We start from the raw sequence: 20,285 nt of genomic DNA, 5'->3' as shown, positions 1-20,285 counted from the left end.
TAAATAAAGGATTGGTTCAACAAAGCGAATTCAGATTACGTAAGTATTTGTCACGTAGTGGCATAGTAAATAACGGGCGGTGAAAAAGAGAGTACATATCTGAGGGCTAGTAATATATAGCCCTATTGAAAAGAACTACATAATATTTCAGATGATGATGCCGAATAGCTATTAAGGATTTCTTATGAGCATCATCCTCAAATACGTCTTCTCTTGTAAAGTTTAATTACGTAGTTCATAATTTTTGTACGGGAGCTGATTACGGTAGCTTACAAGCACTTAAACAAGTATGCCTTAATATCACAAATAAGATCAACTATCTTGCGCACCCTTTTCTCTCTATATTATTTAGAAATTGTAGCCAGAAGATTGTGCTATTTAACCTCCTTTTTTTTAGATGACCTATAATCTGGGCATCTAAAATATCTTGCTGGCGAAATTCCTCCGGGTGGTATATTTTATGTGCTGGTACTTTCCATCACTAAAAAGATTTTCACTGTCTGAAGCTTGTTTATCCATCTTTAGCTCCACTCTTTTTTGCTCATTACTGACATTATATTTTGTTCCATTGAACATTTGTGTTGTCAGGAAAATTATCGATAAAGTGATTAAGCAACGAAGACTATTTAATAAGGGAGTATGTTTAGGTGATACAACTCGGGTTCAACATAGATAACAGACCGACAAGAGAAACACCTTTTTAGAGTTACAGCTTCGATTTGAAATAAGCTGACTGAAATAGCTCGGCAGTATGCAATTCTAAAATTTAGGTCTTTGTATGATGAATTTTGACACTGTGCAAAGTTGAACAATAGCTCTACTTCAACAAGAGGTGTCTGATGAGTAGTACAAGCAGTTTCATGACATTCAGATCAAAAAATTGCAGATTATGCTGTTGAGGTGAAACTGTCCTACCGTGTTTCTGAATCCGATGATTAAATGAATTTTATTACATTTTTTGAATAAAATCTCAAGTGGGAATAAAATACAGTGGTGTTTTAAATGGATGTGATACAACTGCCAAAGAAACGACGAATCATTTCGCGACCATAAGGAATATAACTTGCGCTAAAAGGAAAAAAAAAAAATAGAGTTAAGCGACCATCCTTTTTTTTTTTTTCTGTCATTCTACAAACTTACGAATACCACACTAACGCACAAAATTGAACAATCACGAGAACAATTGAAAGCACAAAAGTTTTGAGCTAAGGAAATTTGGAAAGTTAGAAAAAAAAAAGATTACAATGGCTGTGCATACTCACAGTAATTGAAACGATTAGTGTTGTAATAAGTAGACCCAGATAAATGACAGTTGCCCAGAAACGAACTAAGTGTTAAAAAGAAATGAGTTTTCCGAACACAAAAAGACAAGCGAATGCCTACCTGGGGCGAACATAGTTTTGAATTGCTTCTTGAGACCGATAATAAAAGTCAAACTAATGACGTGTGAGCTCAGGATAATATCGACTTAATTAAATGTACTATACCTGAGCATCGAGATAATGTTACCAATCGAATATAGAATAGCAAAACCAGCCACATTACCAGTTAACAGCAATAAGGTAGACTAGGTAAAAAGTAATTGAGTCTACAAATATTGTTACTGTTAATTTTTACTTCAGATAATTACCAAAATGGATAGAACCGCACCTACAACAAAACTGTGACAATGTTGTTAGTGCGTTTGTTATTGTTGTCTTTTAGTGAAAATTCACGTACCATCCACAAAAGGCATATAAACGTTGGGTTTTTGAGAGTCCAAAGAACTGCCAGTTACCTGAAAATATATATATATATATATATATTAGTATTCAGTGTCACACGGAACAAAAGGCTCGAGATTTACCATCGTCCATAGTGCCTTGGTCACTAAATTCAGAAGAAAAGAATCCCAATGGCATCTTGTTATATAAAAGTGATGAACAAGGGAAAATAAAAAATAAAAACGTAGGTTAAAAGGGTAAAATAAAAATAATCTGGCGGCGAAACAAAAATACAGGCACAATGGAGGCTTGGGCTCGCAATTAAAGCAATGGGGAAAAAAAAGGGGGGAGAATAGACTTACTTAAAGGAGAACACACTTTTTTTGTTTTTTTTTGCCTTTTTTTCACCCGACTGAAAAAAAACAAGAAGAATATGACCTTTTCAAGAATGGAAGCAGCCATGGAAGATGCTTTCGTTGAATGGGTACACTTAAAGAGAACACAAAATAAATAAGAAATAGTCCTTGTAACATTTTAACGAATAGATTAACACATTCACTTGTAAAACCTACCCGATTGATACAGTGGTGGAATTAGCAGATGGTGTTGTATTATCCGATATTTTATACGACATGTAAGAGAAAATTTCCTGATTATTTATTCTGTTCTCATACATGTATCCATTTATAGAGATTCAAAGTGGTTCAAGCAAATTACAGCTACCGAGTCAGGTGGCGGAAATTGGGTAGTTCGTTTTAATAATCAAAAGAAACTCCATAAACTTATTACACGCTATTTTGAAGAAGTTGTTGGGCAGGACCCAGAATTATTGCCTAGTGTTAATTTAACTTCCATTGCCAAAGATGCCGATTTACATGAATTATTATTAATGTGCCAACTTGTGATTGCTATCGCAGTTCAGTCAGATAACAACAAAACCTATATCGAAATGATCCAAAGTTTAACTCAAAAGAGCCAACACGCGCTTATGGTATCCATTGAAGAAGTCATGAACCATTTTAATACAGAGCCCGATTATGCAGCTAATCCAAGACTTTCCTATTTATCAGGTGGCTCCACAGCTTCGTCCACCAAATTAGAAGATATGCCCTATCGCTATCAATTGGAATTTGAAAAAGTCTTGTTGGAAAAGAAACAATTTGAACATTCTCATTCTCAACTATTAACTGAATATGATGAATTAAGAGAAAGATTTGTAATGCTCACAACATATAAATATATACACACACATACATGCATATTAATTAATATATATAGGAGGATTTGATCAATGAAAAGGAAGACCTTAAATCCCGCTTACATGATATGGACCAAGCAATCACCCAAGCCAATAACACTGGTAAAAACGATTATGTTATGAAGACAGAAATTGACCACCTTAAACAAGACTTGTACGTTACTTTTTTCGGTATTTTTAATTAATAACTGAACCCCTTCTCTTTTCTTCACCAATAGGGAGCGTAGTGAGGATCGACGACAAGAGACTGAGATGATGATGGAAAAGCACTTGTCATCTATTAACGAGTTAAAACGAAAAGTAGATGAACTCACAACTCAGGCAGATGAAGCTACATCTCTGAGGGACCAACTGGAAGAGTATAGACATACGACTGAAAAGATGCAGCGCATGGAAAATACACTTGAGAAATACAAGCGAAAAATGGAAGAATCATCAGACCTGAAAAGACAAATCAAGGTACTAACACAGTACTTTCTAATCCCATGTTGTATCATCAACTTACAAAATTTACTTATTTCGTAGGCACTGGAAGATCAAAATTCTAGTCTGCTTGAACGTAGCCATCAAGTAGAGGATGAATACCGTAAAGTCTTGGCATTTAAAACATTGATGGATTCTTACAAGGAACAAGTGCACCAACTCGAATACGGAAATCGTGAAATTCTGAAAGAAAAGCAACGCTTAGAAGAAGAGATGAGAAATATGGCTGATAATTGTGCTTATTTAGAAACGGATCGTGATCGAAATATGGAACAAGTTCAGCTATTAGAAGAGCACATTAAAGAGATGGAGTTAGGTGGAGGATCTACTCTCGATAAAGTCGTTAGTCATAGAGCAAGTGTGGTGATAGAAGACGGATTATTGGAAGAAGTAGGAAACTCCATGGAAGAAAATATGAAGAAGGCAAATGTTACTGAATTGTAAGCATACGTTTTAACAATCTTGCTTTATTTGTATTTAACTATTGTTACATTAGACGTTTGACTATTGGCAGGCTGCAGAGGCAGATCAAGGAGATGGAGGTCAAGGAGCCTTCTGATGAAGCTGAAGAAGCAGAAGCTTTAAAAACACACAAAGATCAACTCCAAAAGGATTACGAAAGTGTTTTGACGGAAAGAAACAGGCTTCGAGACGAATTATCACAAATCCGGAACGGTATTCCAGATTCACTACTAAATCAAACACAGACCATTATGGCCTTCCGTTCTCGTATATTAGACCTCGAAAAAGAGTCCAGCAATCTAAAAGAGTCTACACTGGCTCTTGAAAAGATTGTGACGGACGGCACTCACAGCGTGGCAAAAGATAATGCAAGCCTACAGAATTTTGAAAAGGAGCATGCTAAAATCCAAGATCGTATTAACCGTCTTGAGGATATCACTAAAATGCAACTGCATGATATAAATCGTATGCTTGTGGAAGCAAACTATTTAAACGGCGTCAACAACAACCGAGATGAAAACGAGTCCTTTACAGATAGACCAGGATTAAGCGAGTATGTGAAATTATGACCATTTTCTTCTACACATCAAAAATAACCTTTTATCTCTTTCTCATTAGTCGCGATCTTGAAGTGATCAAAGAACAAAATGCCAGTTTACAAATCCATGTGCTTCATCTTCAAGAAGAAATTAACGAAACACAAGGAAAGATCAGAAAGGTCAGAGATATGATCAAACTTTACGGTCAAGTATTGCAGGAAATGTCAGCACGATTCTCCAACACTCGTAAATCAGAAGAACCCAATCCTTTGTCGGGCCGTTCTCTCCGCACTAAAGAAGAAGAGTACGACTTATTAAAGGTAAGCAAATGGCATATTTTTGTTCAAATCCAAACATGACTCTAAACCTACTTTTAAAACATAGAAACAAATCCATGATGTTCGTCTTCAGTCCAAGAAAGAACAACAATTGATCATTTCTTCGTGGTACGATCATGTCAGACGTAACCATCGTGATGCCTCGAATTTCTCTATTCGTTCTGCTCCTTCCTCTTGGTTAGGAAGGCAACGAAAAGTCTTGGATGTCCAACTCAGGCAAAGACTTTGCTAATATACATATACTTAATTAATGTTTATCCTTTTCTTTTTTTTTAAACGCATTAAAAATACCCGTTTGTCTTGATGCATGGACAAATATTTTATATGTGCATATAGGGTTCAAAATTGAGCAACTTGCATATCTTCATTAGTTGGGGATGTAAAACATTATGATTGAATAGAAGGTTTACGTCCTATTAATGACGGAAAAATTGTATATTATATGCAGCTCAATTACGCCACATGTTATGTTCCCAATATATTTTCTAAATAAAAGCATGCACAATTATTTATACATCGATACAACAGGTCTTGGTCATATGTATTGGTCTAAACAATGCTTCACGCAATTAGTCTCAGAAAATAGGTACAGATGTGATCATCTAATAACTTTTCTCTTTTAAAATCCATGATAAAACTTTACTGCGCCTGCAACCAGCTTGGTATATTTCAACAAGATGATGACTTATACATTCGGTTTTACCTTTTTAACCATTATCTTATTTTCTTTAAATTATATTCGTGTCGATTTTATATGTAACGCAAAATCATACCGTAGACGTATGTGTCAAAGACATATTATTTATCGATAATAGTTAAAACACCTGAAAAAATCAGGAAGAACTGTGAAATAATAACCGATTTTTATTGCGCAGAGTTGTCGGAAAGTTTAGGTTGACGATCACATTTATTCCAAGAGCAACCTCATGAAAACCATTTATAAGAGTCGAAGCATTTATGTCATAAAATACAAAAAGTCAGATTGACTGAGCCCAAAAAATATTATATTTTAAATGGCGCAACATACATGAATGGACAACATTTTTTTTTCTGGCTCGCACTCTCCCCATAACCGTAAATGTCACACATTCTAACGGTAATCAAGAATGGCAGTAAATCAATGGCTTTACCGCTTGTTTTGCCGTAAGTAGATGATTCTGCAATGACTGGTAACACATGTAATTTTATTTTTAGTGCATTGTTTTAATCCAGTTTATGGTTCCACAACGACAGTCCATGACGCCAGTTTGATTCCTTGTGTGACCACAGACTTTTTGTTGTTGTTATTGTTGTTTGTTCAGCCCATAAATCGTCAATTGTACGTGTGAGTAAAAGAAATACGATGATAGAGCAGAATTGATGTATTGCAATTGGATAAGGCCAGACGTGGTTAAGTTTGTGTCAATTGTTAATTTTCACGTCTTGTTTGAAACTCCATTTTTATTTTGCACGTATTTCATTATCAGTTGACTAGGTTTGTAAGTTTTATCTCTTTTTTCTTTCTTATACCCAACTAAATGGAAAAAGCATTAACAGAAACATTGGCAACCAATGCCACGACCGATGTCATATTCGAAACAGTGTCAACACCACAAAAGCGGTCAGTCATTTCTAAAGTAGTCGGGTTTGTTCCCATGTTACTCTTAAAGATTGTTGGATTCGCAACGATCTCGACACCATTATTCTTCTACCGGATTCTGACCTGGTCTTTTACTCTACACCTAAACTTCTCGTCTTTATTGGTAATTTTGGCAGTTATGGCGACTTTAACTTATCTTATTGTGCGCTATCGATTCCTGACAAAATATTCCCGCTTGAAACCCATTAATCCCCCTAAAGTAGCCTCCTCCTTTGACTTACATCCTGATACCGAAGAAGACGCTGAAAAGCCTGGATACAAGAACTACCCGGACGAATTTTTATCCGCCTTTCTGTCCTCTATCAAAATCTTTGGATATCTGGAACAACCCGTGTTTCATGAACTGGCCAGACACCTTCAAACCAAAAAGCTGTTGGCCGGAGATACTCTTTTTAGGAATCCGGATCAAGAGCGATCATTTTACATTGTGGTGGATGGACACGTGCAAATGTTTGTAAAGCCTGATAACGCTGATGAAGAGGACGACTCAGATAGCGACGATAGTCAGCAGTGGTTGGAAGAAGAAGACGATACTTTGGATGCTCATGGGAAAAGAGACAAGTTTAGGAAATATACGCTGATCAATGAAGTGAGCGCAGGTGGTACTCTATCAAGTTTATTCACTATATTGTCTATCTTTAGAGAGAGTTTTAATAGATCAGAAGCAAAGGAAAAGCAACGTCAAAAACCAACTTCAAAATCTCAACTTTCCCGTATGGCACCTCATGAAAACTCAAGAGATGAATGGCGACAAGTTTTTCCCGGCTTAGAAGATCCTTCTCTTGTCACAAGCAATGCATCTTCAAGACCCGATTCTGAATCAAGTGCCTCTGGTTTACGAAGAAGAAGTAGAACCACTCATCAAACAACCACCGAATCATTAGATGACACCTATTTCAGTGGCGAAATAGAACATGATAATACGGGCATATCCGCTGATTCCTATGGTTTAGCTATGCCTATCCCATTAAGAAAGCTTTCTGCCTCTTCATCAACCTCTCACAAAAGACCATCCATTAGCACTGCCCCCTCGCGCCGTTCTTACAGATCTGTGCATCCCAATATAATTGCACGTGCCACTGTTGACACAACATTAGCGGTTATCCCAGAAGAGGCCTTTCACAAGCTGACCCAAAAATTTCCAAAAGCAGCTGCCCATATCGTGCAGGTGATTGTAACAAGATTTCAACGAGTTACCTTGATGACAAGTCATCGTTATCTGGGTCTTACCAAAGAATTATTACGCCTGGAAAAGTTAGTGAATGAATCCGCCAGTTTGCATGAATTACCGCCTAATTTCTTTGCTCCTGGAGGTATGGATCGTCTTAGACGCAAGTTTAACGACGAAGAAGCAAATTCAGAGGATGGGGATGGCAGTTTAGGCCCTTCTGAAATCAGCCGTAGTGAAAGTTCGGGTATTATTCAAGCCATTGGTATCATTGATATACCAGGTACCCCTTCTTTGCATATCAACAGTCCCGCCTCAAACACACTCGGTACGTCTCCTTCTGGGGGTGGGTCTCCGCTATTGATTCATCAAAAGTTGAACACGCGAGGTGAGTACAGTATGGAAGACGATGAACATTTACGTACTTCTGTTATGACTTGTGTTTCGGATGCGTTGGGTATCAAGACTTTACTTCCTTCTGCGGATGACAATGCGCCAAGATCTCCTTTCAATATGTCCCCTCGTCATCCTCGTCGTTTTCCCAGTGATGACCGTGCTCGTCCCCAATATCCTATGGATCTCTTTTCACACACAGGTAGTATGGATTCTATGAACTCTCCATCTATGGATGAATACGATGCAAATGATTATGATGACGATGTTCGGTCCACTACCTCCTCCATGCACTCAGGTGGCAACAACTCAGACATATTTAACAAGAACAAGAAGTCCGATCCTATTTCTCCTGACGATATCCAAATCTTGTACTTTCCAAAGGATGCTGTATTGGTGAGAGAAGGTGCACATAACAACGGTTTATTCTTTGTGATTGATGGTCTCTTGGAGGCTTCAATGACACCAGCTGTAGGCGAGGACGTTCTTGTATCCCGAAAAGATACACCTGCTACTCGCAAGAAAGCAAGCCGTCAATACTTGAACCGTAAAAAATCGCGCATTTCCGAAACCAGTTTCAGTAGTCCCAATCAGCGATTACCGGATCCCAAGAACCCGCCACCTAATAGTACGAGTGCGAAGGAGGATAAGGTGGTTGCTTCAGAGTCTCCCGCTGGTCGTACCCCTGAAAAAGATGAAAAGGGCGATGATGAAGAAAGGGTCAAGAAGCCCTTGTTTATTATTAAGCCTGGTGGATTAGCAGGATATTTGGATGCGTTGACTGGTTTTCCCAGTTTTGTGGAAATTCGTGCAAAGACGGACACTTATGTTGGCTATGTTTCAAAGAAGCGTCTGGATCGAATCACGGATAAGAATCCTTCGGTCATGTTGAAGTTGGCTAACCAACTTGTTGGACATGTCAGCCCTTTAAGTAAGTTTACCAAGTTACATCAACTTTATTTTGCTATTAACACCTTTCTTTTTAAAAAATAGTTCTTCATATCGATATTTCGTTGGAATGGATGCAAGTCAATGCGGGACAGATTATTTGTAAAGAAGGCGAGCCAAGTGATGCTATATATATGGTCTTACATGGACGTTTAAGAACTATTCATGAAAAGAATGAAGGTGATCTCGAAATTCTCGGTGAATTCGGTCAAGGTGACAGCGTTGGTGAACTAGAAGTTTTAAGTAAGTTAAAAAAAAAAAAAAAAAAAAAAAATGTTGTTTAATCAACATCTAATTTTACATGATATATAGCCGGAGTCCCTACTTCATCCACATTGCATGCTATTCGTGATACCGAACTTGCGCGTATGCCCAAGACTTTGTTTAATGCTTTGGCACTTCGTCACCCTGAAATCACGTTACAGATCTCTCGCATGGTAGCATTTCGTTCACTTCAACTGGCAATGAACCGCAAGTCTCCTAGCGAAATGCAAAATCCAAATGTCTTCCACCTCAAATCTGACGCCGATGCCTCTGCCGCCATCTCGTCTATCACCAGTGGGGGTCCCAATAAGTTTCCAGAGCTATATGGTCGTAACAATGTCAATTTAAAGACAATTGGTATCATTCCTGTCAATTCTTCAGTCCCCGTGACAGAATTCGCCGAAAGTTTGAAGGCAGAATTATTACACGCAGTAGGTGCTACGTGTGCCCTCTTAAATAGTGCAACCGTGACCAGTGTCATGGGTAAATATGCCTTCTCGAGACTTGGAAAATTAAAGATGGCTTCATGGTTGGCAGAACAGGAGGAGAAATACCGTATTGTCTTGTACCTGGCTGATAGTGGTGTGACTTCTCAATGGACACGTACTTGTATTCGTCAAGCGGATTGTATTCTTCTGGTAGGCTTAGGGGATGGTGATCCGTCGGTTGGAGAGTATGAGCGTTTCTTGATTAATATGAAGACAACTGCTCGAAAAGAGCTTGTTTTATTGCACGGTGAAAGATCATGTGAATCTGGATCCACACAAAACTGGTTAAAGGTAAGAAAAAAAGAATGTCTCACAAGAATAAACATTCCGTATATTTAGCTTTTCGCCTTTTTCGATGTAGAGTCGTCTATGGATTCAGGCTCATCATCATATGTACATGCCCATGAGACAAAATGTATCGCTAGCTGCTGCTGAAAAGTTCAGACCCCCTTGGTTAGCAGAGCAAGGTCGTAAAATGACAGCTGGCTCAATCAATATGCTTGCCAACGTCAAAGATCAGATCAAGGAATACTATTCCGCCGTTCCAAACTTTGGCCGCCTACTCGATGTAAAAAAATCGTCCATTAACGGCATCAATGCGATGAGTTCGCCCGCAAGAAATGATTTTGCTCGATTGGCTCGTCGTCTTTGTGGTAAATCGGTTGCACTTGTCTTGGGTGGTGGCGGTGCACGTGGTATTGGCCATGTCGGTGTTATTCAAGCGATTGAAGAGGCAGGTATTCCCATCGATATCGTAGGAGGTACCAGTATTGGTAGTTTTGTCGGTGGTTTATACGCACGTAACATGGATCTGGTATCTGTCATTGCACGTAGTCGAATGTTTGCGGGTCGTGTGTCGAGTATTTGGAGACAGATTATGGATCTTACGTATCCTGTCACTGCATGGTTTACAGGTCATGAATTTAATCGAGCCGTTTGGAAATGTCTGGGTGACAGCCAAATTGAAGACTACTGGCTTCCCTTTTTTGCGGTCACGACCAACATTACTTTCTCTCGAATGGAAGTGCACACAACTGGCTACGCATGGCGCTACATTCGGGCTTCAATGTCACTCTCCGGTTATATGCCTCCTATTTGCGATAATGGTAATATGTTGGTGGATGGTGGTTACATGGACAATCTACCAGTATCTGTAGCTAAGAATATGGGTGCAGATATTATTATTGCTGTCGATGTTGCTTCAGAGGATGATACCAGCCCTGTGTACTATGGTGATTCTATTAGTGGATGGTGGGCCCTTTTACATGGATTTAATCCCTTCCGGACGTACAACGTGCCCAGTATTGCGGATATTCAAAGTAGACTAGCGTATGTAAGTAGTGTTGCGAAATTGGAGGAAGCCAAGGTGACGGATGGCACCTTGTATCTCAAATTACCCGTGCAACAATGGGGTACGTTAGAGTTTGCAAAATACAACGACATCTTCCAAAAGGGTTACGATGTGGGGCGTGAAGTTGTAAATAAATGGAGAAAAGCAGGATATGCTTCCGGCCGAATGACTGACTCTGATAAAGACTATGCCCTGACTGGCAAAGAAGTAAAGGGAAAAAGAGGAAGAAGAAACAGTATTTAAAAGAGTTTGTACCATAATAAAGTTTAAAAAAAAACTGTAGAATAATGTTTTTATTGCTGTACTTTGTGTTTGCTATTATTAAAAAAACAGTATTTGAGAATTCGATTTACTGTTGTAGAGCAACTGTGAGGATTTCCTCCCAACTTCGATACATGTTGAGCCTACGTTCGTTTTCTTCTTTAGCAATGCATATTTTGAGGGAATTCAGTGATCTCTTATAATCCTTTTGACGGTGATGGTATATCCAAGCTATATTCAACTCATTTTTCTCGAGGAAATGCTGTGCGTGGGAAGGATATCTTGTCAAAAGTTCCAAGATATATCCATCATTCGCATTAGTGGTACGTCTGTTTTCGTCCAAGTATTTTAGCAGACACTCATAGTACTCCTTCCCAAATTGATCAATGTACTGAATATTTTTTTCTCGGACATCGTGTAAGTTACTTGTTTGAAGAGCGACTAATAATGCAGGTATATCACTGTGATCTTGAGCGAGATTAATGGCGATTTGATATAGACCTAATTTGCATAATCCTTCGATCACATCTTTTCGAACTTTTTTATATTTTTTATCTGCCTCCTCTTCAGCGTCACTAGTTGAAAAGATAATTTTTTTAAAAAAGCATTTTTCTTTTTTTCTATACAAAAAAAACCCTGCATCATACTTACAGTTGACTCGTGTTTTTTTCTTCTAATGCAAAAGTCAGAGATAGACAAGCTAATATAATTATATCCTCCTGGATTTTATCTAGACTATCCGTCATTATGCCCTCAGGATCTTCATTCACTTTGGCAACAAATTTGATATTGGACTTGAACAATCGAAATAAACGGTGACCAAGATGATCTATAAAAAAGGTCAAGACATTTTTGATATATAAATATGCGATTCTTTGTTACATGCAAGAGGATGGACGAATGTGGAAATATCCACTTCATGGACAAATGCACAAGTTTCCTCGAATTTTTTTGCTGTTTTAAACATCCTCTAATTGTTACATCATGAGTTATTATTGGGGTCATAAAAAAAGGAGGTAGAAGTAGATAGGGGTAGCTGTCTTTACCTGTAAAAGTTCATTTGTGCTTTTGAAGACTTGCATCTGACTGGATAAATCACCTCCTTGCAGTTGAACACGATCACATACTTTCTCAATAAACTCTTTTGTTTGGAAGACCTACAGATGTAAATAGTGAATACCAATGCAGTAAATAATGAAATTCCAATCGCATTTACGTTATCAACCGAAAGGTCTTTCATGTCTGACTTTTCCATAGAAATCAGATCAGATAATATACTTTTCCAATAGGATTGAGTTGATACTTCACCAAGCCTAATGGAATATAAATCAACACATATCTCAATAGCGCCTTGTGTTTGGCTCTTACCTTTCCTTATGAAAGTCCCATAAGACTGAACTAATATTATACATCTCTAACTTCAACATGAGATTTTCTCTTTCGTGCAGTGAGATCTAATACCGTCATATCGTAAGCACTTTCTAGTTTTGGAATAGAAGAAAGGGAGGGGGGCAGCGAAATTAGTTACCTTTTCTATAAAGTTGTTTTCCTTTACAAATAACATCAGTCTGTTTAAAAAAAAGTATCTGGATTCAATATAAAGATCAGTAAGATGACGGGGTGGTAAGACCCTGGATTGATTTTTCAATATTTCGGTAGACATCTGTATCACCGCCTGGGCAATGTCATTTGAATCTGGTCGAAGCGGGAATACCAAAGGAGACTAAAATTAAAAATACATATATACTTGAGCAACAGAAATTCTATTGATGTGTCATGAATTATAAATTTTACATGCTCTAGTGCACCGTAAACAACAGCTTCTTCAAATTTAGCTTTGAAAATATCAGTCACCCTTTGCCTCTAAAATTTTTGGTGTCAATATATCTAGACATTTACAGAAAATAATGACTTGCATAACTTACAGGATCATTGACCGATGCACAGTACAGATTCCTGTTTGAGATATATTATAAAGATTACCTTCAACGAAAAAATAAAATAAAAATCACAAAACTCTCTGTTTACCCTGATTCGCTTGGAGCTTGGATCTTTGCAACGTCAATTTTAAATTCCAGTATGCCACTATCCATGGTATAAATTATGGCTGTATCAATATCTTTTTGACTGTATACTTCAGTGTACAGAACATAATCTTCTTTTAATACTACAGCATCCTCAAATACTGAAACCGTATCCAAGGAAACGGCAATGACTGTATTATCAAACGTAATGAATGCTAGTGCAACAGTAGCAGCAATGCGAGGTGTTGATTTCATATTGTCTGGAATTGCTGAATAAGGTATCGATGTTGTGAACTTTTCATACACGGTCGCATTTTTCGGGTCTATAACAAAGGCGATCAGAGCGTATTGAACGTAATCCCCCAAGCCAGGTATTGTGTACGATGCAAGCACGATGATCTCTTTCTCCCTATACATTTTTAAGTTAACCATTAAAGTCTTTTTTTCAGGTTTTATCTATTTCCAAAACTGACTTCGTGAGACATGAATTCAATATTTCGGACTGGACGTCTGTCTTGAGTACATCGGGTGGGATGTGTTGAGCAATGCTAGAGGAGATCATTGATTCTATATTGATCCGTGCTGTGATCTAAAAAAAATTAGTATTTGTACAATAAGAAAAGACCTCCTTATACCTCTATCTGCCCTTCTGATATAAGTTGACACAACGTAATGCAATTCTTATCAACTGAATAGATACAGTTAGCCATGACATGAAGATTCAAGATGGGTTGAGTATCATGGGGTTTCTTATACTGTGATTTGCATGGTAGTTGGCTACGAATAAATCCCGTAATGAATGATAGAAAGCTTTTATATGAATATATTGTGGAAACTAAAATTTGATCGTCATCGATAGACAGCATATATAATTCCCCAGTGGATGACCCAAGTACTAATTGACTGGCACCAAGTCTTGCAACAGAAGTGATTCGCTCGCTAATGGCGAGCATTGGAATTTTATGGCGCATTGATTGATCTAATCCTTTATCTGTCCAGTAACAAATCCATCCTTTCGTGCTGATCCCAATGGCCCTATGTCCAGTAAGCAAATAGAAAAATTGCACAGCATCAAACGCTGTCAATTGATTGATTTTTGGCTGAGACTAAGGGAAACAGTTAGAAAGGTTTCAAGGCTCGATAGCTCTTAGATAAACTTACCGAGTAAGAATATATGTTGACCTTGTTTTGAGAAGCCATGCATAAGTATTTCTCATTACTATTGGCATAAAATAACGAGACTATTTGAATGCAGTCAATATAATTATATTTCAATTTTTCTTAATAAAAAAGAAGTGTGGTGCTTAACGCGAGTAACTTTTGTTCTTTCGTACCTGGACCATGGTCGGCCTTCAACTCAACAGGAAGCTTTGAATTTCGAACGATTTGGTAGGCAGTTGTTTCACTCAAGATTCGAGGGTTTGCCCAAGGTCTCGGGAACTCGACAGACGATACAGGAACGGTCTCATATCCCAATGTAGGCACATTCTCCTTCCGTTTATTTGAAAAATAAGCATTTAGCTCGGTGAGAGTCATGTTGAATTCCTGGGTGTTGCAATTAACAGGACAGTCTCTAAAAGCGAGAAAAAGGTTGCCTCACACACTTTCTTTTTTTTTTTCGTCGGGTTCTTAAAAAGGCATTTTTCATGTCGATCAAGAAAACGCGTCCAACGCTGTACCACATAAAAACTGTTTTCAGAAAACGTTAGATACCTGAAAGGTGAAGGCGAGGAAGACAATTATTTTTTATGCTGAACACATCATCCTGGGGGTATTTGCTTAATAAGACCATTTTTTTTTTTTTTTTTTTTTTTTTTTGGTTTAAACGAAAAGTAAGAACCTGAGACAGTCTATCAGTTTCGTGTCTATGTGGCAGTTGCTTTTATTCGTGATTGGCTTTACATAAAAAGGTACGAACAATACAGTGTCTTATTTAAATTACAAAATAAAAACACCAGGAAATCGTAGCTATTCTTTGCACAACCACCAATCAAGTCCTCTTTACTAAGAAAGATCTCAGGTGATTAAACGGCATAGTATTAGATTGGGGTGACGGCACTAGGTATATAGATATACTTATTTCAATTATTATTACAAAGGTTATTGCAAAGGTTGTTTATAAATTGCGCTCCGGAAACAAATTCTATAACTAGTTATATTACATCATTAGAAGAGTTAAATTGTATAAGGTAGGAGCATCCAAGACATACTTAATTTCGCCTACGGTAAAATTCTCAAGTAAAATTACTTGTTTTAAATACCAGCGGTTGATACAGTGATTATATTTTATTAGGGAGGGGGTTGTGAAAGACATTATGAAGTTTGAAAGGCGTTAATAACACACTTTCTAAAAAAGGTTTAACTAACTTAAATCGTTTTGAACAGCATAATTATACCAGCAATGACTGAAAGAAGAATATAAAAAAAAAATGATAACGATTGGGAAAATTGAGGGGGGTTACTCGGACAACTTTAGTATATCTGTCTCACGTCCCCTTTAAAAAAATAAAAAGGGTGTGTACTGATTTATAAAAGAATGTCTCGGATAGAATGTTTCTGAAATAAATCTCGGCTTTGCTGGCACATGCAAATTCTCGGGGTTAAGCTACACAATGCATACAACTATCTTATGATTTCTTTGTCCCGACTAGACCAAAGAAAGTCTGTTTATTACCTACAGCGTTTATGAATACAAACAGACTGGAGGATCAAAAGTCGCTATTTGTATATTAAGACCTTGTGACGCTACGTATGATGACCGAACTACTATATTAGCGAACGGTCAGAATATATACTGATCCTTTATGATATGGTAAGATACTCATTGGCAAGAGGTCCCATGGTAACAGCTTTAATATATCCTATGACTACACAGGAAACGTACCCCAACATACCAGATCATAAACTGCTAGCGGCATTGTAATGTATAGATACTAAACTATGCAATCTTGTGACAAGATGTATGATACATACAGGCAAAAAAAATAACTTGAGCAAATCTAGATTTCATCAAGTTGGGGCAAATTGCCCACGAACTAATGCTGGCTGTTTAAAGTAAAACTTTTTAATAGGATAGGATTTGCCGCCTCTATTATCACTGATACATTTTAAAATAAATCATTTAGGCTCGAATCTCTATGTAAACCCTTTTGATGCAGAGGGGTATTTAATATTACCAGTGTTACAATTGATGGGAATGTACATATGTTCCATATTAGGAAAACTCAAAAGAAATAGTCGTCGATAAATAAATTTTGCTTCTGTAATGGTCTGTCACCGGCTTGATGAATATTCAACACAACTACAAATTTACTTCAACAAAAATACTCGTGTCACACTATTAAATTATTTATAGAAATAGGCACAATTTACATGATATCACACATTTGGCGTCTTCAATTAAGATTTCTACGCCAAATATTTATTTTTGCCGGTACTGTTATTTTAAGCTAATAATTGTGTCATATGAGCATGCGTCACAAACATCATATGCGTAAAAGGCAGAATTTTGGGTGTCAAATGGATTCAACAATGCTGTTTTAGGAATCCTTAATTTAACACAACCACGAATTATACCAATAGCCCTCTATTTTTAAAAATTGATATCAGGTTGGCCTAGTAAGTCATTTATTGCTTTACTTTGAATCAATAAACATATTCTGACAATGGACGTACATATCTACTGCATTTGCAATTAATGAGTCTAACATAATTACTACTCTGTAAAATATGTGATTTTTATACATCATCCTATTAAAGTTATCCCTGCTTCTAAACCAACAGTTTGAAGTAATAAGCTGTATTTAATTTTAGTAATAAAATGAAGATGTATAAATCGTACTGGAACTGGGCAACAGACAATGATGTTGGTGAATATATGCAATGCCGTGTCTCTCATTTTTTACAAACATTAATTTCAGACATTTAGCTATTCCATTTTCATTGTTAAGTTCTTATTTCAGTCTATGAATTGGAAGAGGGGTTTTTTTTTAAGTTATAAGCCAAGGGATTGCTGATTTCATTTAAAACTCGTTATTTTACACATATATTTCCCCTTGGTGGCGTTCCAAGTAAAGCACGCACTGAGTAAAAAAAAATAGTCAGAAATTCTGCAATCTAATAAATGCGAGTGGTAATGATGTTGGCTACTACAATGGAATAGGAAACATTGTTGCATTTTGTCGGAACTATCATGTTTGTTTGAAACTATAAATTTATCCGGGGAATCTTTGAAAGTGAGGCACAGTCTTTTAATCCCCAACCCCCTTTTCGTCATTCTTAGACAAGAGTGCCTCTAACGTATACTCGCTAGCTCGTTTGAAAAAAAAGTCTTAGTGGACATGGCAGCCAAGGTCTATTTTAGAAAAAAGTAGAATCTGACAACTATCTACAGCTATCTTAATATATCATATAAATATCTACAATGAATTCACTGCAGTGTTTAGAATAATGACGCAGAGAACTTCCGGGAAAAATCTGTTTTTAAGAGATTAGATCCCTCTAATACCATTGTTGTTTACAATAGAAGTTAGGTTTGACGAGTGAAGTAATAAGCTAATGCACATAAGGAATTTATGGATTATTTTTTTTTAAAGGAACAAAGTTCACAAGATATGAAACCAAACATGTTAAAGTATTACGAAAATTTAATAAATGACCCTGGCGATATACAATTTGTATCAGCAGTATACCAACCAGTCTTTAGAAGAAACTAACGGATGGGGGGAAAGATTCCACAAAACGCTTTAACCGGTAGTCAATAGATAGCTTCATCATGTTGTGATTACTTGCAAGTAGAACCACTAAATGCTACAAGGATACATATGCGAGCGTCAAAAATGAGGAGCATTTAAAGACATCGTGAATTTAGCTACGTATTTATCGTTTTACGTTTTTGGGGGGAAATCCTGATTGTTTGGTTTATTATTTGTTCAGAGATCTACAAGCTTATCAAGGAGAATTACCTTTATATGATGATTGTTTGCATATAGTAGCGGATCGTACTTGTTGAAACTTTTGTTATAGTGTCTTGTGAAAGTAATCTTTTTGAAGAAAAAAAAAAAGGCAGATATTTCAAGGGGGAGAAACAAATTATTTACTTTAGCTTTGACATTCGATTGTAACTATAGTGAATAAAATAAGGGTGAATAGTTTCCCTTAAAAAAAAAGAAATGGTCACCATTGTTTTTTGTTTGTGTGGAACTTATGTATCTTGTCAATCATTATTCGCCCAACAAAGGGTCTATGACCAACCAACTTTTTTATTCCCTTATCGTTGTTACTGCCGTATAAACTATTAATAGACGTCCGGTATTGGATTGAAAAAAAAAGGTCCCTGTCAAATTAGTGTGTGTGTTTATGATGATTACCCCTCATTCTCCATCTTGTAATGCAACCGATCTCACTTTGATATGACGGAACCATTACTGAGACAATTTTTACTTTATAGATATAGTCTGCAGACACTGTACTGCATTATGTTATGTTAACAACTGGTTTTTTCCAAATCCCTAGGCAGATTAGGTAAACAATTATGCATCCAAAAGAAGATTATTTTGTCAAAAAAAAAAAAGGACTGTGTGACTAAAATTCTTCCCATGGAAATTACACGTGTATGTAAAAAAGATTTCTTGTAAAAGTATGCTATTGCAGGAGATGCGGGCTCTGCTGTCGCTCTCCCAGCTTGATTATTTGTTGTGTTTACTCAGCAGCATGCGCAAAATTTTGCTCGTTTCCTTGCTATCTTTTTTTATAATGCAAAGATAAAGGTTGAAGGGACTTCTTTTCCGCTTGATTCTAGATTTAAAATAGATGTGTTCTTGCAGTGTCATGATGTGTTGATATAGGTTTTTTTTGTACTTTAGATATACATTATTACAACTCCACAATATAGTAGATGCATATTTTTCAGGGGCTAAACACACCCATACCCGCTCACTCATCTACACACAAAAAGGAGCCCCATAGTTGCCACTAGCTCATATGGTTTATATGGTGGCAATAAGATTTCTGTTTTATGACATTTTTATTATTAAAAAAGGGAGTCGGTGTGAATTTTGGTATTTTCAACTTGTACCGCCCGCCCCTCCCCTCCTTTCGGTTAATGATAAGAGCGTGTGTTCAGTGGCTTTATGCAAACAAGAGTAAAAAAAACATTACTAGGTTTATTTATAAACAAGTCCAGACTAATGCATTAACAAATTTGGAGATGAAAAAATAGGTATATGGGTTTATTAAAAAGAACAAAAAAAATTTACAGTTACTGACAGAATAAAAACAATGGGCTTATTCGCCATGTTTCAAAACACGCACAAAATCTCTATAATTGAAGTTTCCCTCATCATCAATGACTGATCCTTTAAACATGATATCGACCTGAGAATAATAATTAGTATCTACCCAAGACATCAATAAAATCACATACCTCTTCGTCTGTAAATCTGTCACCCATCGTTGTCATGCATTCTCTCAGATAGGTTGCATTTATCTTTCCGTTGCGGGTGTCATCAAAAGCAGAAAATGCCTTCAGGATTGTATTTTCGGGGTCTGTGTCTGCTAGTTTGTCTGCCATCAGTGTGAGAAATACGGTGAAATTAATGGGGCCTGTTGCGTCGCCCATCATTAATTCGATCTCTTGAGTAGTAGCAGGCTGGCCTAAATCGGGAATAAATGTAAGTGACACACTAAGCGTATAAGTGGCACAATAACAAAGCTGTACCTAATCTCTCGAATGTTACTTTGAGATCATTAATATCCACTAAGCCATCACTGTTTGTATCCATGATGCTAAATGCATCCTTAAATTCCATCACCTGTGCCTTGTCAAACATGGCAAATACGTTTGAATTTTGACGTCTTTTATTCTTTCGATAGGAGATTAATTTATGTAAATAGATAGATGGGAGATTTAATTAGCTTACCATGGGTGCCATTGTGATTTTTTGATGAAAAAGTAAAAGAAAAAGG

The 20,285-nt window shown here is 37.0% G+C and overlaps 6 protein-coding genes across 6 annotated transcripts; 3 read left to right on the top strand and 3 right to left on the bottom strand.

The window, feature by feature from the left end:
• Nucleotides 1-998: 998 nt before the first annotated feature.
• EV154DRAFT_563792 (Got1/Sft2-like family-domain-containing protein) lies at nucleotides 999-1,901 on the bottom strand (the record flags this gene model as incomplete). Its single annotated transcript, XM_051605803.1, has 8 exons — nucleotides 999-1,068; nucleotides 1,141-1,205; nucleotides 1,263-1,327; nucleotides 1,384-1,467; nucleotides 1,546-1,567; nucleotides 1,631-1,661; nucleotides 1,720-1,777; nucleotides 1,847-1,901. The coding sequence occupies 8 exons, from the start codon at nucleotides 1,899-1,901 to the stop codon at nucleotides 999-1,001; spliced, it is 450 nt and encodes a 149-aa protein (XP_051457426.1).
• Nucleotides 1,902-2,136: 235 nt separating this feature from the next.
• EV154DRAFT_421122 (uncharacterized protein) lies at nucleotides 2,137-2,991 on the top strand (the record flags this gene model as incomplete). The annotated part of the gene is made up of 3 exons (XM_051595997.1): nucleotides 2,137-2,187; nucleotides 2,249-2,337; nucleotides 2,394-2,991. 3 exons carry the CDS (start codon nucleotides 2,137-2,139, stop codon nucleotides 2,989-2,991), a joined length of 738 nt encoding a protein of 245 aa, XP_051457425.1.
• A 1,166-nt stretch (nucleotides 2,992-4,157) lies between these two features.
• Nucleotides 4,158-5,015, top strand: EV154DRAFT_538162 (uncharacterized protein; the record flags this gene model as incomplete). Its single annotated transcript, XM_051604257.1, has 3 exons — nucleotides 4,158-4,459; nucleotides 4,525-4,765; nucleotides 4,830-5,015. 3 exons carry the CDS (start codon nucleotides 4,158-4,160, stop codon nucleotides 5,013-5,015), a joined length of 729 nt encoding a protein of 242 aa, XP_051457424.1.
• A 961-nt stretch (nucleotides 5,016-5,976) lies between these two features.
• EV154DRAFT_443714 (uncharacterized protein) lies at nucleotides 5,977-11,316 on the top strand. The gene is made up of 4 exons (XM_051597033.1): nucleotides 5,977-8,914; nucleotides 8,977-9,174; nucleotides 9,244-9,974; nucleotides 10,045-11,316. The coding sequence occupies exons 1-4, from the start codon at nucleotides 6,301-6,303 to the stop codon at nucleotides 11,275-11,277; spliced, it is 4,776 nt and encodes a 1,591-aa protein (XP_051457423.1). The 5' UTR covers nucleotides 5,977-6,300; the 3' UTR covers nucleotides 11,278-11,316.
• EV154DRAFT_509714 (uncharacterized protein) lies at nucleotides 11,312-14,910 on the bottom strand. The gene is made up of 14 exons (XM_051601628.1): nucleotides 14,654-14,910; nucleotides 14,481-14,560; nucleotides 13,955-14,425; nucleotides 13,793-13,908; nucleotides 13,324-13,728; nucleotides 13,221-13,251; nucleotides 13,090-13,158; nucleotides 12,824-13,018; nucleotides 12,664-12,749; nucleotides 12,512-12,608; nucleotides 12,342-12,452; nucleotides 12,178-12,265; nucleotides 11,947-12,124; nucleotides 11,312-11,870 (listed from the first exon to the last, which is right to left on the bottom strand). The coding sequence occupies exons 1-14, from the start codon at nucleotides 14,853-14,855 to the stop codon at nucleotides 11,384-11,386; spliced, it is 2,616 nt and encodes an 871-aa protein (XP_051457422.1). The 5' UTR covers nucleotides 14,856-14,910; the 3' UTR covers nucleotides 11,312-11,383.
• A 4,610-nt stretch (nucleotides 14,911-19,520) lies between these two features.
• EV154DRAFT_509710 (uncharacterized protein) lies at nucleotides 19,521-20,273 on the bottom strand. The gene is made up of 4 exons (XM_051601627.1): nucleotides 20,240-20,273; nucleotides 20,038-20,182; nucleotides 19,744-19,973; nucleotides 19,521-19,694 (listed from the first exon to the last, which is right to left on the bottom strand). Exons 1-4 carry the CDS (start codon nucleotides 20,249-20,251, stop codon nucleotides 19,605-19,607), a joined length of 477 nt encoding a protein of 158 aa, XP_051457421.1. The 5' UTR covers nucleotides 20,252-20,273; the 3' UTR covers nucleotides 19,521-19,604.
• Between the last annotated feature and the right edge of the window lie 12 nt (nucleotides 20,274-20,285).

Source organism: Mucor mucedo (genome assembly GCF_025094135.1).
Source record: "Mucor mucedo strain NRRL 3635 chromosome Unknown EV154scaffold_48, whole genome shotgun sequence".
In the NCBI taxonomy this organism is placed as follows: Eukaryota; Fungi; Mucoromycota; class Mucoromycetes; order Mucorales; family Mucoraceae; genus Mucor; species Mucor mucedo.
Note: the sequence above shows the minus strand (reverse complement) of the source record. Positions and strands in the feature narration are given on the sequence as shown.

What these genes read in the sequence shown, in the direction of transcription:
- EV154DRAFT_443714 (XM_051597033.1), top strand. Translation starts at nt 6,301, where the DNA reads ATGGAAAAAGCATTAACAGAAACATTGGCAACCAATGCCACGACCGAT. An exon ending in TGGACATGTCAGCCCTTTAA is followed by an intron (nt 8,915 to 8,976) that starts GTAAGTTTACCA and finishes TTTAAAAAATAG; the next exon opens with TTCTTCATATCGATATTTCG. An exon ending in CCACACAAAACTGGTTAAAG is followed by an intron (nt 9,975 to 10,044) that starts GTAAGAAAAAAA and finishes TTTTCGATGTAG; the next exon opens with AGTCGTCTATGGATTCAGGC.
- EV154DRAFT_509710 (XM_051601627.1), bottom strand. An exon ending in AGTAACATTCGAGAGATTAG is followed by an intron (nt 19,974 to 20,037) that starts GTACAGCTTTGT and finishes TTCCCGATTTAG; the next exon opens with GCCAGCCTGCTACTACTCAA. An exon ending in ACAGATTTACAGACGAAGAG is followed by an intron (nt 19,695 to 19,743) that starts GTATGTGATTTT and finishes TATTATTCTCAG; the next exon opens with GTCGATATCATGTTTAAAGG.
- EV154DRAFT_509714 (XM_051601628.1), bottom strand. Translation starts at nt 14,855, where the DNA reads ATGACTCTCACCGAGCTAAATGCTTATTTTTCAAATAAACGGAAGGAG. An exon ending in TCAACATATATTCTTACTCG is followed by an intron (nt 14,426 to 14,480) that starts GTAAGTTTATCT and finishes TGTTTCCCTTAG; the next exon opens with TCTCAGCCAAAAATCAATCA. An exon ending in GAAAAAAACACGAGTCAACT is followed by an intron (nt 11,871 to 11,946) that starts GTAAGTATGATG and finishes CTTTTCAACTAG; the next exon opens with TGACGCTGAAGAGGAGGCAG.